The 14,464-nt window shown below is 35.5% G+C and overlaps 2 protein-coding genes across 2 annotated transcripts; both read right to left on the bottom strand.

The window, feature by feature from the left end:
* Positions 1-131: 131 nt before the first annotated feature.
* BDR25DRAFT_374019 (uncharacterized protein) lies at positions 132-1,344 on the bottom strand (the record flags this gene model as incomplete). The annotated part of the gene is made up of 3 exons (XM_033697307.1): positions 132-960; positions 1,033-1,136; positions 1,224-1,344. 3 exons carry the CDS (start codon positions 1,342-1,344, stop codon positions 388-390), a joined length of 798 nt encoding a protein of 265 aa, XP_033544634.1. The 3' UTR covers positions 132-387.
* Positions 1,345-2,387: 1,043 nt separating this feature from the next.
* Positions 2,388-3,743, bottom strand: BDR25DRAFT_316431 (uncharacterized protein; the record flags this gene model as incomplete). The annotated part of the gene is made up of 4 exons (XM_033691599.1): positions 2,388-3,139; positions 3,191-3,324; positions 3,383-3,530; positions 3,581-3,743. The coding sequence occupies 4 exons, from the start codon at positions 3,741-3,743 to the stop codon at positions 2,388-2,390; spliced, it is 1,197 nt and encodes a 398-aa protein (XP_033544635.1).
* Positions 3,744-14,464: the final 10,721 nt, after the last annotated feature.

Genomic DNA, 14,464 nt, shown 5'->3' on the forward strand with positions numbered 1-14,464 from the left:
TCGGGAAGGTGAGAGAGCGCGGCTCTGGTGAAGGACAAGAATAAAATTTAGTGCAGAATTTGAGCTAGTGTCTATCAATCTCTGACCCATCTCTGGCGACCTATGTATATTTGATATCTTCCATGCCCCGTCCAAACTTCAATGCACTCTCCACCAACACTGCTAACTCCGGAAAACCTTGACAGAGCTAATTAAAGAATTCAGGGAGAGCAGTCTCGTCCCGGATGCTTTCTTAGACCTTTGCTCTCAAAAAAGATATTAACCCACTCTTCTGCGATATGAATGCACACCCAAACCTTAAGTATACTATGAATCTCGACACATTAAACCTTTTCAATTACATGCCCGCTTTAGAACCCTTTCCTGGACCAATTCCGGTGCACTTCCTTAATGTCTCATGGCCGGCAACTCGTTCACCAACCCAACAGGTCCTGGTCCCGGATACTGTGGCGCAGGACTTCCAGGCTGGTACTGCGGTGCGGGGCTTCCTGGCTGGACTGGACTTTGCGCACCCGGCGCCGCTCCATAAAATGACGTGACCAACGGATCGGCTGCTTGGTTCACTGGCGTAGCAGCCTGAGTCATGACTTCTCCATACACGGCTGGCATCTTCTCCTGGGGCAGTGGAGCGACAGAAACTCCTACATTGCCCGCTGGCGGTGGCTGGAAATTATTTGGAGCGGGAGGAATGGGTTGAGGAGAGACGTCGGGGGTTTTGGCTTTGCGCCGAAGCAGGACGATAACGGCAATGGCTACGACACCAATGATAGCGATTCCGCCGACTGCACCTCCAACTATGATGCCGATCTTTGCGTTGCCCCCGCCGCTGGATGTGGCGGGAGAGGTGGAAATAGGCAGGACGGGAGATGTTGGAGAGGTCGGGCTAGTAGGGATCGGGATAGTTGTCGGAGGGATCGAGGATGGAGAAGAGGTTGGGGTAAGGGTCGCAGGTGCTGCAACCTTAGGTTAGTCAAGGTGGTTCGTTTGTGCAGTAGGGGGTGGAGAAGAGTAGGAAAGGCAACACACAACTACCTGGCGTCTTTTCATAGATCGCAACGCCTGTATATCCAACTGCATTACACCAGTAACCTGTCTTCGGATTCGAGGCTCCGGAAGAGGAATATAATAAATGGTAACTGCATACAGATGCAAATACTCCGCTAATTCAGTACAAATATCATTAGCATGAGGCCCCTAAGCAAACATATGAAGAGCCAACTCACCAGTAAGAGCTGGTACTCCCCAACAGCACGTATCCACTTGAACATCCGTGCCAGATATTACAGGGAATGTTTTTCGAACAGAATCCATACACAGATCCCGAGCTGCTGAGGACATAGGCATCGCTGTACGTTGCAGCGTTCCCTGCTGATATTTAGCTGCCTCTGTTTTCGAGATCCATATTGGAGGGCATACATACAGATTGTACTCCCGCTTATACTGCCCCCAGCATACCACCCATACACAGAATCCACCCTCGGCAACAAAGCACGTGCGGTGATAAGGGGTTCTGGGGCCGATATCACTGCAGTAGAGACATGTTTTGCCAGAAGTCCCAGTGTGATGAATCGCAGCATCTTGAAAGAATGTGTGCTGTGAAAAGGGAGATGGGGAGAGGACTCCAGCTACTTAGGGATGCGCAACTCCTTGCCCCTTCAGACACAAATCTAGCGTACCAATCCCGACCTTTGGAGCTCCAGCTCCTGCGGCTGAGTGTCCAGCGTTCCACGATGATATTGGTTCGCCAAAACATTCCCAAGAAAGGCGAGTAAGAAAAGCAACTCCAGAGCGGCCCAGCCTTATCTGTAGGCGCCGCTCAACTCAGAATCCGGAGGGATGGAAAAGCATCGAGCTCTATCGCGCTCTTGTTACGCTGAAGGAAACCTCGATTCTGTACCTGAGGGTATTATATCCAGACACGCAGACCATTTTTTTCCTGTTTTGTTTCGAATACGGAGTACCTGTCGCCTGCTTGTCAAGTTGCTGGTGGCGTCCCTCGCTAATTAACTCATGTTTAGTGGTTGGCGTTCTCGGCGCCGCGATATCATTCCCAGATTAGAAACCGTTCGCGATCTGCAGTGAAACCAATCCAATCAGTCGAATGAGCAATGTCACACCTCGAGAAACTGGAATATTGGCAGCTTTGAGGACACAGACCGGAAATTGGCACTGGGTCTGCCATTGGTAGAAGATCGAGTTCTGAAATCTACGACAGAAAGGCGATCGTCAAGTGAGGAAGAAGACAAGTCCTGAATAGTTCAATGCATTCCATTTCGTACATAATTGCCATCGTCGACGAGTGTCATAAAATTATACCACTCAACTGGAGTAAGGCTCCATTGACTCCCCATCGTGGATATTTCCACTAGCCAGTCTTCGCTGCATCCTCACGGGCGTGTAGTAGGCAATTCGGTCATATTACCAGGCGGTGGCGCGGCATAATGTGGTGCTGGCGCACCAGCTGGCAATTCCCTAGTGTAGACTGGTTGGCTAGGATACTGAGGTGCAGATGGACTAGACGGATACTGAGGCGCTGGAGAACCTGACGGATACTGCGGCGCTGGTGACTCAGGTACCGGGCTTGTAGGTCCTGGCTGGTAGTAGTAAGAAGGGTGAGTATTAGCAGCCTCGACGGAAACAAAAGGCGCTACGTTATTTGAAGGTAGCTTTTCAGGCAACGGAGAAAGTGGTGTGTCGGGTTGGGTTGAATGTTGAGTAGACCTTCGGCGGAACAAGAAGACGACAGCAACTACAGCGACACCAATGATGGCGATACCACCTACTGTTCCCCCAACAATAACACCAGTCTTGGGTGTTTGAGGGGTGGCTGTGACGGATGGAGATGCTGAGGAAGAAGTGCCTGCAGCTGAGTTAGAAAACGAGGTAAAATCCACTGCTAGAGCTTGCGTAGATGAGCGAGCCCATGGAGTTGAACTATGTTGATTCTCAAACCCTTTGGGGCTGACATACTTGCTGTAGAGCTCCTTGCCTGAGATGACGTGGTGGGGCTTGTAAGAGTGGACGATACCCTTACGATAGTAGACGTGCTTGATGCAGGCAAAGTCGTTGTACTTCTCGGTGTCGTTGACGTGGGTGACGGAGTCGGCGTCGGCGTTGAACTTGGGGTGGATGTCCCTGTCTATTAGTTAACTTCGAGCACAGATGAAAATACAAAGTGATGTTTCCATACGACTGGATGTCGGAGAAACCTGGTAGATGACGACGCCGGCTTGTCCAGAGGCATCACACCAGATCCCCGACTTGGGATTTGAGGCTCCTAATGAAGTGTATAGAAGATCCCAACCACATTTCGAAAAGGCTCCGCTAAAGGTACACGTATTAACAAGCTGATTTCCAAGAGGCCAAGAGAACGTAAACCCACCAGGTGACGGACCCCGATGGATACAAAGCATACCCAGACGAGCATCCCGTGAACATCGTACATGATACCGCACCCTGGCTAGGGCAACTGCGGAAGTAGGCACCGGATGTCGTCAGGAAAGAGGCATCAGAGAATGTGGCAGCTTTGTCTAGAGAGAATCAGTCTCTGTTTCTTTTGAACAAATTCGTGACTTCTCACAGAGAATGGTTCCACCACTACTTCCAGTAGAGTACCAGCCGAAGGTTGATATTGCTCTCGGGAGCAGGGCAAGTGGGGTCACCATCGGCTCAAGTGCGCCTAAGGAGACGACCGCTGCCACGGCAAAATGTGGGAGCATAATCGCAATGATAGGAGCCAACATTGTGAAAAATGTTGTTCGATTTCGGTAATGAGCTGAGTGGAAAGTGGAGGACAGGACGGGCTTAAAGACGGAACGGACCTCCTTGGAACCGGGCGACTATATACTAGCCTTAAGTATATTCATCGCTACCACCGAAATTCGTCAAGCATACATGCTGAAAAGCTCACAAATTTGGGATCTCGCTCGGGAGGGGACCGGGCGAGAAGGCGTTCGCGGTGCATGCGGCGGCATCTCAGACCGTTTCCGGCGCACCAGCATCCACCGAGAGCGATTTTGCATCCAAAACTATTCTCAAAGAGGGAAATTCTGTTCGAAATGTGGTCTAGTGACCTGTCAATATATGCGAACGTTGCCCTCCGTTGACATCCTACCCACTTACTACTGGCTCGCTAGAGACAGAAGTGGCTGTGGTAGTGCATGGTAGCTACTAATATCTAGCTCACCCCACCATACAATTGAATACCACTAGCTCAAAGGTGTAATGCCTCTCGCTAAATTTAGGTTACAGATTAGGGCTGGCTGGAATGGTCAAGCTTGCCTTAAGGCTGCACGCTCTGGTTGTCCATGAGTGGAGGAGGTTTGCGCAGTAACGAAAACAGAGAAGGCTTTGGCCACAGAATTTCTTTCACAAATGGCAGCAGAGCGTAGGAGGTCAGATCAAGAGAGGCCTAGATGGGTCGAGAAGTTGCGGTAAGTATGGATTATGTCTGGAACGAGGACGAGAACCTCTAAGTCCGGATGAGGGATGTTCTTATGCGAGGTCTTAACTCTTGCATTCAGAGATAACTCGCGCAGATTGAGTGTCAACTAAAGATGGGAAGGCTTGGAGTTGGAGGACAGAAGGCGATGAAAAGCTTAGCGGGAACCTAGACTTGTAATAGCCTATCTCATGTGCTCAGCCGACTGTGCAGAGAAGCTCGGAGCCCCTGAGCACCCTGCAACTAGGAGGGGGACCCCTACTAGCTCCCTTACTAATAAGGCTAGCTAATTAGAGGCTTAAAACTGCTTTCTCTGTCTATCTGTCTAAAAGACTTTTATAAATTTTTAGGTAATATAGTTATTATAAACCTCCTCTACTATGCACTAGCTTAACTAAGGATTATTATAGCTCTACTACTATACATCTAAACTAGGTTAGATTTTAATAAGTAATAAAAACAGTCTCTAGCTATGTTCTAACATTTTTATAATCTAATTTTAATAATATTTAGTAGGGTATTATGTTACTAAGTTCTCTAACGTACTTAACAGGCAAGTTGCTTACACACCTAAGTTACTTACTTTTACTAAGACCCTACTAAACTACTTTTTCTACACTAATGCATTTCTAACAACACTACTTAGACACACTAAAAGAACATTAGATGTAGCTTATACTTTAGGCTTTTAAATAAAACATAACACTTTTAAAATAATATACTGTAGCTGTCTGTACGCAGCAGCAGCGTCACAGTCTGGATACGAGCGATCGCGCACGAGCAGGACCACGTATCTCTGTCACATAATGCTTGTGCGCGAACCTCTGTGCGCAAACATCTAGATATCCCCCTTTTCCTCTGTATAGAGGAAAGACAAGAGTAATAGAACTAGAAACATGTTGCCTTTACCTTACCTACCTTATACACTGTGCACACTATACACTACTCTTACTTTTGCTACTTAAGTGCTTATACTATAAGCAGCTAGCTGTTAGAGCCTATTTAACACTAATTAGTAGTTAATTTAATTAACTATAAATTAGTAAAAGTAATAATAAAGTACTTACACTTTATAAAGTACTTTATTTTGTTACTTATCTTTTAAAAAGAGTAATAGTAGAGTACTTACACTTTATAAAGTACTTTATTTAGTTACTTATCTTTTAAAATAGTAGATTAATTTTTTACATTATATAGTAAGCTCTACTACTATATAAAGTAAAAAAGAGATAGTGTAAGACGCACACTAAAGCTACTAAAGCTGCACAACCTAGTAGCTAGATAATAGCACATTAATTCTTTACATTACACAGCAAGCTCTGCTACTGTATAAAGTAAAAAGAAGATAGTGTAAGGTGCACACTAAAGCTATTAAAGCTGCATAACTTAGTAGCTAGACAACAGCAGTACCTGTATAATTTACTAAAAAAGTAATTAACTATACTATTATAATAAAATCTTACTAGTAACTAATAACTTTATGTAATAATAAAAAAAATAAGGAATAATTTCTATTATATAAATAACTTGTAAAGAATATAGAGATATTAGAGGCAACACTATAAAATAAGACTAGCCTAAAGTACTAGAATAATAAGATTAACATGTTAAAAGCTCTAATAAGCCTATAGACTTAATTATATATAAGTTATATAATTACTAATCTATGCATAATAACTTAAAAAGGCGCTACCCTTTTAAGTGCGTACATAGAGGATTTTAAAAGATAGACACTATAAGACTTCTTAGCACTTAGCTATGTGTTTAAAAAGAAGCTTATATACAGCGTGGCCAACAGTACGTAGTACGTTACGTTTGAGCTTTTTTCTGCCAGTAACTTCTCAATTTAGTAGTACTTTTGTACGTAAGCAGTGAATTAATTAGCAAGTACGTAACGTAACAGTAACTTCTCAAAATCCTTATACTTTTGTACTTTTCGCGAGAAGTTTTGTCGGTCCGGGTCAAAATTGTTCCAGGAGAAGCTTTTTGGCCTGGATAAAGTCCCCTAGAGTAGTCAATTCACTCTCTACAGCCCTATGACGTAACTAGTTCTTTTAGAGCTGCAGAGCCTTAATTATACAACCTGCTAAGCAGTTTCTATTAATTATAACTGTCCTCCTGCCTCTAGAGAAGGCTCTCTTACAGTTGCAGCTTGTTAAGGGTATACAGAGGAAATTAAGCGTGGGGTAGGAGTAACAACTAACTTTAAGCTACTAAGTAAGAGGCAATTAGAATAGCAGGGATCCCTCCTTAGCTACAGAGAGGTCTTTAATGTAGCTGTTATAGTATTGTTAAACGCTAGTAAAGTTAATTTTTATAGGGGGCTATTTAGCACACTAATTAGGCTACTGTGCTATAAAACACAGAGTTTTATCTAATTCTTACTCTAAAACGCAACCTTAAACAAAGCTCCCAACGCGATGGCTAATAGGGTCTAAAAACAGGAGGGAAATCTCCCAAAATATGACCTCTCTGACCCGTACTACGGGACGTACTTGGCAATTCACTGTACAAAAGTTACGTCTCACATTTTGACTACTTTTGTACGCCTCACGTGATTACTACGTTCACGTAGTTACGTTACGTACTACGGACTGTTGGCCACGCTGCTTATATAAGTGCTAAAAGACAAGAGAATTACACTACAGCTAGGCACTAAAAGTACCTAAGCCTAGAAGCTGTATAATATAGCATAAAAAAAGGTAATTACACTAAAAAAGCTTTATACATAACCTTTATTACTATATAAGGCTCTACACAGAAGCAGACTAAACATAATGCTGCTATTAACACTAAATGTACTAGCATTACCTGCTTCTGCACCTTAGCTAGCACTACACTAATTACTGTATAAACAATACATGCCACCCTACCTAACGCCTGCTCTACACCCTTAATTGTACACACCACTGCATGCAGTAGTGTATGCACTACTAATACTACCTGCACAATCTATACTACATTACAACTTGTACAAACTTTCACCTTAAAGGGAAACTACTAAAGAAAAACTTTTAGCAGATAAGATTATATAATTTTAAAAGGCATAAAAAAAAGATAATAACTATATAAGTTAACTATATAACATTCTTATAGATAAAATAAGAATCTTTATTAATTTATGTTAATAGCTAGATATCTAAAAAACTTAGTACACAGACATTTTTCTAGATATTTTAGAAAGTTAGGTAAATATGCACTATATGTATAACATAGGCCTTAGAAATAACTAGAAGCATTTATATAACACCTTAAGCATTATAATAAAGAATTTTATATAAAGAGAAAAGAAGGAACTGTAAAAGGTAAAGTTCTATGTAAAGAGTAAGACTATTTTAGTAGAAAAGCAGCCTATTAAGTTTAATAGTAAAAGGATTAAACTTACACATAACATAGTAGTTCTTACTTAGAAGGGATAAGTAAGCTACTTTTATATAATTAACCTAGAAGACAAAGATGCTGCATAATAATATGTTAAGTAACATGTAAAAAAGGTATACATTATATCTATATGTTAACTAGAGGCAGCATTTAACTTGTTTATTACTATATAAACTATAGACTTTTTATATAATAATATTAACATACTTAACGCATAAATCTAATAGTAGATAGATAATAGTAAGCACAGTCTTACCTTTCTACTATTACAGCTTAATTATGCAAAGCTGTTTATCTTTATAAATAGATTATTTACTAATAATAAAAACTTTAGCTTATAGCTAAGATTCTTAATTATATTAAGTAATAAGAACTATATAAAGTAAAGCAACTACTTTAAAATACTAGGCAACATTATATACTAGAATTCTACTAAGTGTAAAAGAGTAACTAAGAGTGTTCTTACTAGTAAACTATATAAAATAGTTAAAAAGTTTAATAATATAATTACACTTAGTATAACTTTATAGTAAATTATATAAACACTTAAACTACTACTAATTCTAGTAGTAATCTATATAGATTTAAAGTCTTTATATAATTACTTTATTAAGCTAGGCACTACTAGTAAAAAGTAACTTATAATTAATATTATATTACTCTATAAATTATATAAAAAAAGGGAAATTACTAAAATAAAGTAAATTAATAGTAAAAATAACTTAGTAAATGTATGTATAAAAAAAACACTAAACTAAGCTCTTTAATTACTAGTCTTAACTAACTACCTCTCTGTCTAGATAGAAGCATCTGTGGACTAGCTAGATTCTGTGCGCAAAGATGCCTTAGACTAACTAGACTAACAACACTTTTATATAAAGCCTATTTTCTTTTATTTTATTTTATTTTTTTTTATATTATACATAATTATTTTTCTTATTATAAGAATCTGTTACTGCTAGCACTATATAAAAAAAAAAAGAGCTAGAGAATTATATAGTAAGGCTTAAAAAGTAAAGGATAAAAAAGAAAAAAGCTATTTATATAGCATAACTAGCTTATTCTAACGCATAGCATTACTAAGGCAAGTCTTAATAAATAAGGTAAAGTAAAGGCAGAATATAATTAAATAGACCTACATAGATAGAAGAGAGGTAACGCGTATAGAAGGTAACTTTTTAGATAAAAAAAAAAGTTACTAGTGTCTATACGCAGCAGCAGTGTCACAGTCTAGATACAAGCAATCGCGTACAAGCAGGACCACGTATCTCTGTTACATAATGCTTGTGCGTGAACCTCTGTGCGCAAACATCTAAATATCCCCCTTTTCCTCTGTATAAAGAAAAGACAAGAGTAATAGAACTAGAAACATATTGCCTTTACTTTACCTACCTTGTACACTATGCACACTGTACACCACTCTTACTCTTGCTACTTAAGTGCTTATACTATAAGCAGCTAGCTGTCAGAGCCTATTTAACAGTAGCTATGTATAAAGTTTTTTAAAAAATAATAAATAACTTACACACTAGATAACTTTTATAAGCTAATTTTATAGCTAACTTATAAAAGCTAAGTAATAATAAAAAGTAGGTAATTATTAAGCCTATACTTAAGCTATATGCGTGTCACGGTATCCTCCCCGGATCCCAGACATAACTGTATTAGACGCGTACTAGAGTATTATTAGTGCACGTCTAACATAAATATAATATAACATAGACATAAACTTAAGCATAAACTGCCTTAACACTAACTAAACCTAGAATAGGCTTAATTTATACCTAAAGCGCTTAGACTTTTAAGCTAAGTATTTAATTACTAATTTTCTTTTAAACCTTTCTGTTCCTTACACAACGTCTTATACCTACTATAATACCTTACATAGTAATTAAACTAGACCTCTGTAAAGCTTTATAACCTACTTATGCATAATTATAACATTATATTATGTTAAAACCTTAGCTAAAAATAGCCTTTAAATTTAATTTAATAAGCTTAGTACTTACATAACTTTAAGCTATTAAAGTAAGCTAAAAAGCTTTTTAAAAAGCACTTACTTTATAAAAAAGCTACTACATTATAAGCTTTAAAACTTTTTAAAAGGACTTTAAAAAACAGCTTTATATTATTAAGTAGTCTGTTTCTACCTTAACTTTTATTATAGTAGTAGAAACTAAAAACTTACTAGCCTTAAAGCTTACTTAAAAGTCTAGAGATAGCTTAACTTTTTTTTACCTAACACTACTTATAACTTATAACTTTTCTAACTTAGTAATAAAATCTAACTAACTTTTTAATCCCCTACTATTTAATAAAAAATAAAAAGACCTACTTTTTTTTTTATATAAGCTCTAATATAAACTTAAAGAAAACATAGACTAATTCTCTTTTAAACACTTCTAGTTACTATATACTTACTTTTAACTTAACTATAACATAATAGCTTTAATTAACTTACTAATAAATAAAGATATTATTAACCTAGATTAATTTATAATATTTTTATAAGTAACTTATAAAGACTTAAACAAAAAGTTAACAGCCCTAAGTTACCTAAACACTTTATAATAAAAAAAAAAAAGCTTTACTTTACACTTTACTAAGTTCTACTAACTTGCATCTAATATAGGCCTAAATAAAATAGGTCTAATTATAGCCTTATATAACTCTCTTTTAACTAAACTATAACGCGCTATAGTAGAAGAACCCCTTCTAAATAACCTTAACACGTATGCAAACCTAATTACTACTTATAATAATAACATAAGGTTTCTTTTTATATAAGCTCTAATACACCTCTAAACTAGCGCAGTTATAAATAAAGACTTTAATGTAATAAAAATTAATTTAAATTATGCTCTAGTTAGTTTTAAAAAGCGTAAAAATTATTAAAAAAAAAGTTAATGCTTTAAGTATAGTAAGTATAGTTATATTTTTTAAAACTGCTTTATTTTTTTTCTTTAAGTCTACATAAGTAGTGCTGCTAGTACTTATTAAAAATTTTTACTATTTTATTTTTATTTTTATAAAGGCTTTAACTTATATTTAAGCTTTAATTCTTTTTACTACTCTTAACATAGCTGCAGCTATAGCAGTAGAAGCCTACAAAAAGGCTTGTTTTAGGGCTAAGTTGCCCTCTAGGACTAATTTAACACTAAATCTTTACTAACTTATAGGCTAAGTCCCCTACTAATAACTAAAAGTACTAAGTTAATATTCTTATATGTTTATAATAAAAAACTATATTAGCCTTAATATAGGCTTTTATTAACTTAAGAGTAAACAGCATAGGTTACATTAATAAAAAACTAGCGCATAAACTAAATCTTTAATTAACACTACTTACCTAAATAATTTACCTAACTAGATTTAATAAAAAATAACTTAAAAAAGGTTTTATTTTCTATACTATAACTATTATAATTACCTACTAACACTATAAAGAGTAGATTAAACTCTATATAATAAATATAAAATGTTATAACCTAATTCTAGAATAACTATAGCTGTATTAGCATAAAGTTGCCTTTAATTACTAAAAGTAAGTTCTAAACTTTAACTCTTTTTAATGCTAAAATATATACTTAAACTTACACCTAAACAACACCTAAATAGCACTTAATATAAAAGGTCTCTAGACTTACTTTTTAATAACTTAGAAAAAAACTACTTAAGTAAAGCTAACAAGCTAGGCTTTTTACTAAAATAGGCTATATAAAATAATTTAATAACTACTTAAACTTAAAAAAAAAAGCTTTTAAAAAACTTTTACTTACTTAATTTAAACATAAACTAGGACTTAAACAGCAGATAAACATCTGCTATATAAGACCTGCCTTATTTATAACTCTAGCTTAATAACTAAATTATAAAATCTATGCAGTTATAATTTTTAATATAAACTAAGCTTTAGCTTCTTAAAAATATACTAACTTAAGAATAATAGTCTTTTAAGACTACTACAACTTATTACATATTTTTTTTTAAGATAAGTTTAATAAGCTTCTAATATAATATCTATATAATTACTAGATAACTTTTAAGCCTAGTAAACAACCTAGTTATAGGCTACTATATAAGATGTTACTAAATAAATTAAAAGTACTTTAAAAATACTTTAATAAAAATTTAAAAAAAAAAGTTTATTTAAGCTAGCTTTTTACTAGTAGTGTTACTTATACTATTTATAAAGAAACCTAGAGGTAGGCTTTAATTCTATGTTAACTACTAAAAACTAAACACTATTACTATTAAAAACTAATACTTAATTCTCTTTTTATAAAAAACTTTAAGCTAACTAAGTAAAGTAAAGTATTTTATAAAGTTAAATATTATTACTGCCTTTAATAAGCTAAAAATAGTAAAGAGTAATAAGTAGCTAACAGCGTTTTAGACCTAATATAGACTATTTAAGTACCTAGTAATGCCCTTTAGCTTAGCTAACACGCCTAGTACTTTTTAACATTTTATAAACAACTTGCTCTAACCCTACCTAGACATGTTCTGCACTGTGTATATTAATAATATTCTAATTTATAGTAATAGCCTTTTAGAGCACAAACAGCATGTACGCCTAGTGCTAAAGGCTATAGAAAAAGCAGGTCTGTAACTTAACATAAATAAATGTAAGTTCTACTAATTAAAGGTTACATATTTAGAATATGTAATCTTTATAAATAGCATCTAAATAGACCTTGTTAAGGTTTAGACTATACTAGATTAGTAATACCTAAAAGACATAAAAGATGTTTAAGCCTTTATAAGATTTACTAACTTTTACTAATAATTTATTAATAACTTCTTGCAGCTAGTAAGCCTTATAATTATACTTACTAAAAAAAAAGTTTAATTTAACTTTAACTTAAATTACTAATAGTTTTTTAACTAGCTAAAGAAAGCCTTTACTAAAGCTTTAATACTCTACTACTTTAACTTTAAACTACTAATACTTGTAGAAGCTAATGCCTTAGACTACATAGTAGTAGGAGTTCTCTTCTAGACTAAGCTAGACAGGACTATTAGGCCTATTACATACTTTTTAAAAAGAATAAGTCCTGTAGAAGGTAATTATAAAATCTATAATAAAAAATTACTTACTATAGTACACTACTTTAAATAATAGCAACCTAAACTAAAAGGTGCAGCGCATCTAATATAGGTCCTATTTAACTATAAGAACTTGCAGTACTTTATAACTATAAAATAACTTAGCTACTAATAAGCCTATTAGTCTAAATACTTATCTTATTTTAATTTTAAAATTACTTATTATTCTAGTTAAAATAAAGAGAAACTAAATGCCTTTATAAAGTAATTTTAAAACGTTTTTACTTAAAAAAAAGTGTAAAAGGCTTAACACTAAACTTTGCTTTAACTTAAGCTATTTTTAAACCTTAACTTAAATAAAATAGATTAAATAATTAATTAAATTATTACTAATAAGTATCTAAATAATAAATTTATTTAAAAAACTTTAGACTTGCTTTAAAACAGCGCTAGTTAGTTAAAGAAGGTAACACTAGCTAACTATAAAAACTAAAATAGTAAGCTATATTACTATAACTAACTTATAATTCTTAATTCTAATAAACTAAGAATTAAACTACTTTAAATTATATATAACTTACCTATTAGAGAACACCTAGGCAGAGGAAAGACTCTTAACCTACTACAGAAAGAGTACTACTAGCCCCGCATGTTCTATACTGTACGCTAATACGTATTATGTTGCTATACTTGCTGTAAAGTAAAAGCCTTTTAAAAAAGGTATAATAGCCTGCTTAAACTACTTCTAATCTTTAAATAAGCTTAGTGTCTGTACGTAAGTACAGCTGTGTCTGTACACGCGTACAGCTGAATTAGGTTGCCTGAAACGTTAGCTATCTAGCCTATGTGTTAGGGGCTATGTGTACTTAAGAGCCCTCTTTCTTTGTATAAAAAAAAAGGGCAGTAGTTAATAATAAAAAAATCTTTACTTACTTACCTCTTAGTACGCCTCTTAAGCGTATATTTATTTAATTAAACTTAGGTTAACTAACACTAATTAGTCTATTAATAAACTATTTTACTATAAAAGCTTAAACTTACTGCGTGTGTAGCTACGCAAAGAGGGCTTTTTAAGCCTTTATAAAAAACCTATTTTTTTAATAAGTAAATTTATAAAGATTAATAAAACTGCTACTATATAAGAAGCTTACACCTACTGCGTGCATAGCTATATAAAAAAAGTATAAAGAAGCTTACATCTACTATATGTGTAGCCACATAGAGAGAGGTAAGTAAGCTTTATGCACGCCTCTAAATTAACTAATTGCACAAAGACAAGATTAGCAACCTGCTGTGTGCATAGCTACATAGAGAGGGCTTACTACTAAGCCTTTATGCGCCCTAGAGCCTCCTATTAACATAGGCTGTGCAACTACTTGCCTACTACGTGCGTAGCCACGCAGAGGAGATAATACAGGCCGCACAATTAGAAACCTACTGCGTGCGTAGCTACGCAGAGGAGGCTCTTTATTAGCAGCCTGCCTTGTTAAAACCCCCCCCCTTAATTAGTCGCTCGCACAGAAGGCAACTAACTAACACCCTCTACCCCCCTAGGGATTAATCGCTCGCACAAAAGGCGATCAACTAACACCT

The sequence above is a fragment of the Lindgomyces ingoldianus genome, assembly GCF_010093535.1.
Source record: "Lindgomyces ingoldianus strain ATCC 200398 unplaced genomic scaffold BDR25scaffold_27, whole genome shotgun sequence".
Classification (NCBI taxonomy): domain Eukaryota; kingdom Fungi; phylum Ascomycota; class Dothideomycetes; order Pleosporales; family Lindgomycetaceae; genus Lindgomyces; species Lindgomyces ingoldianus.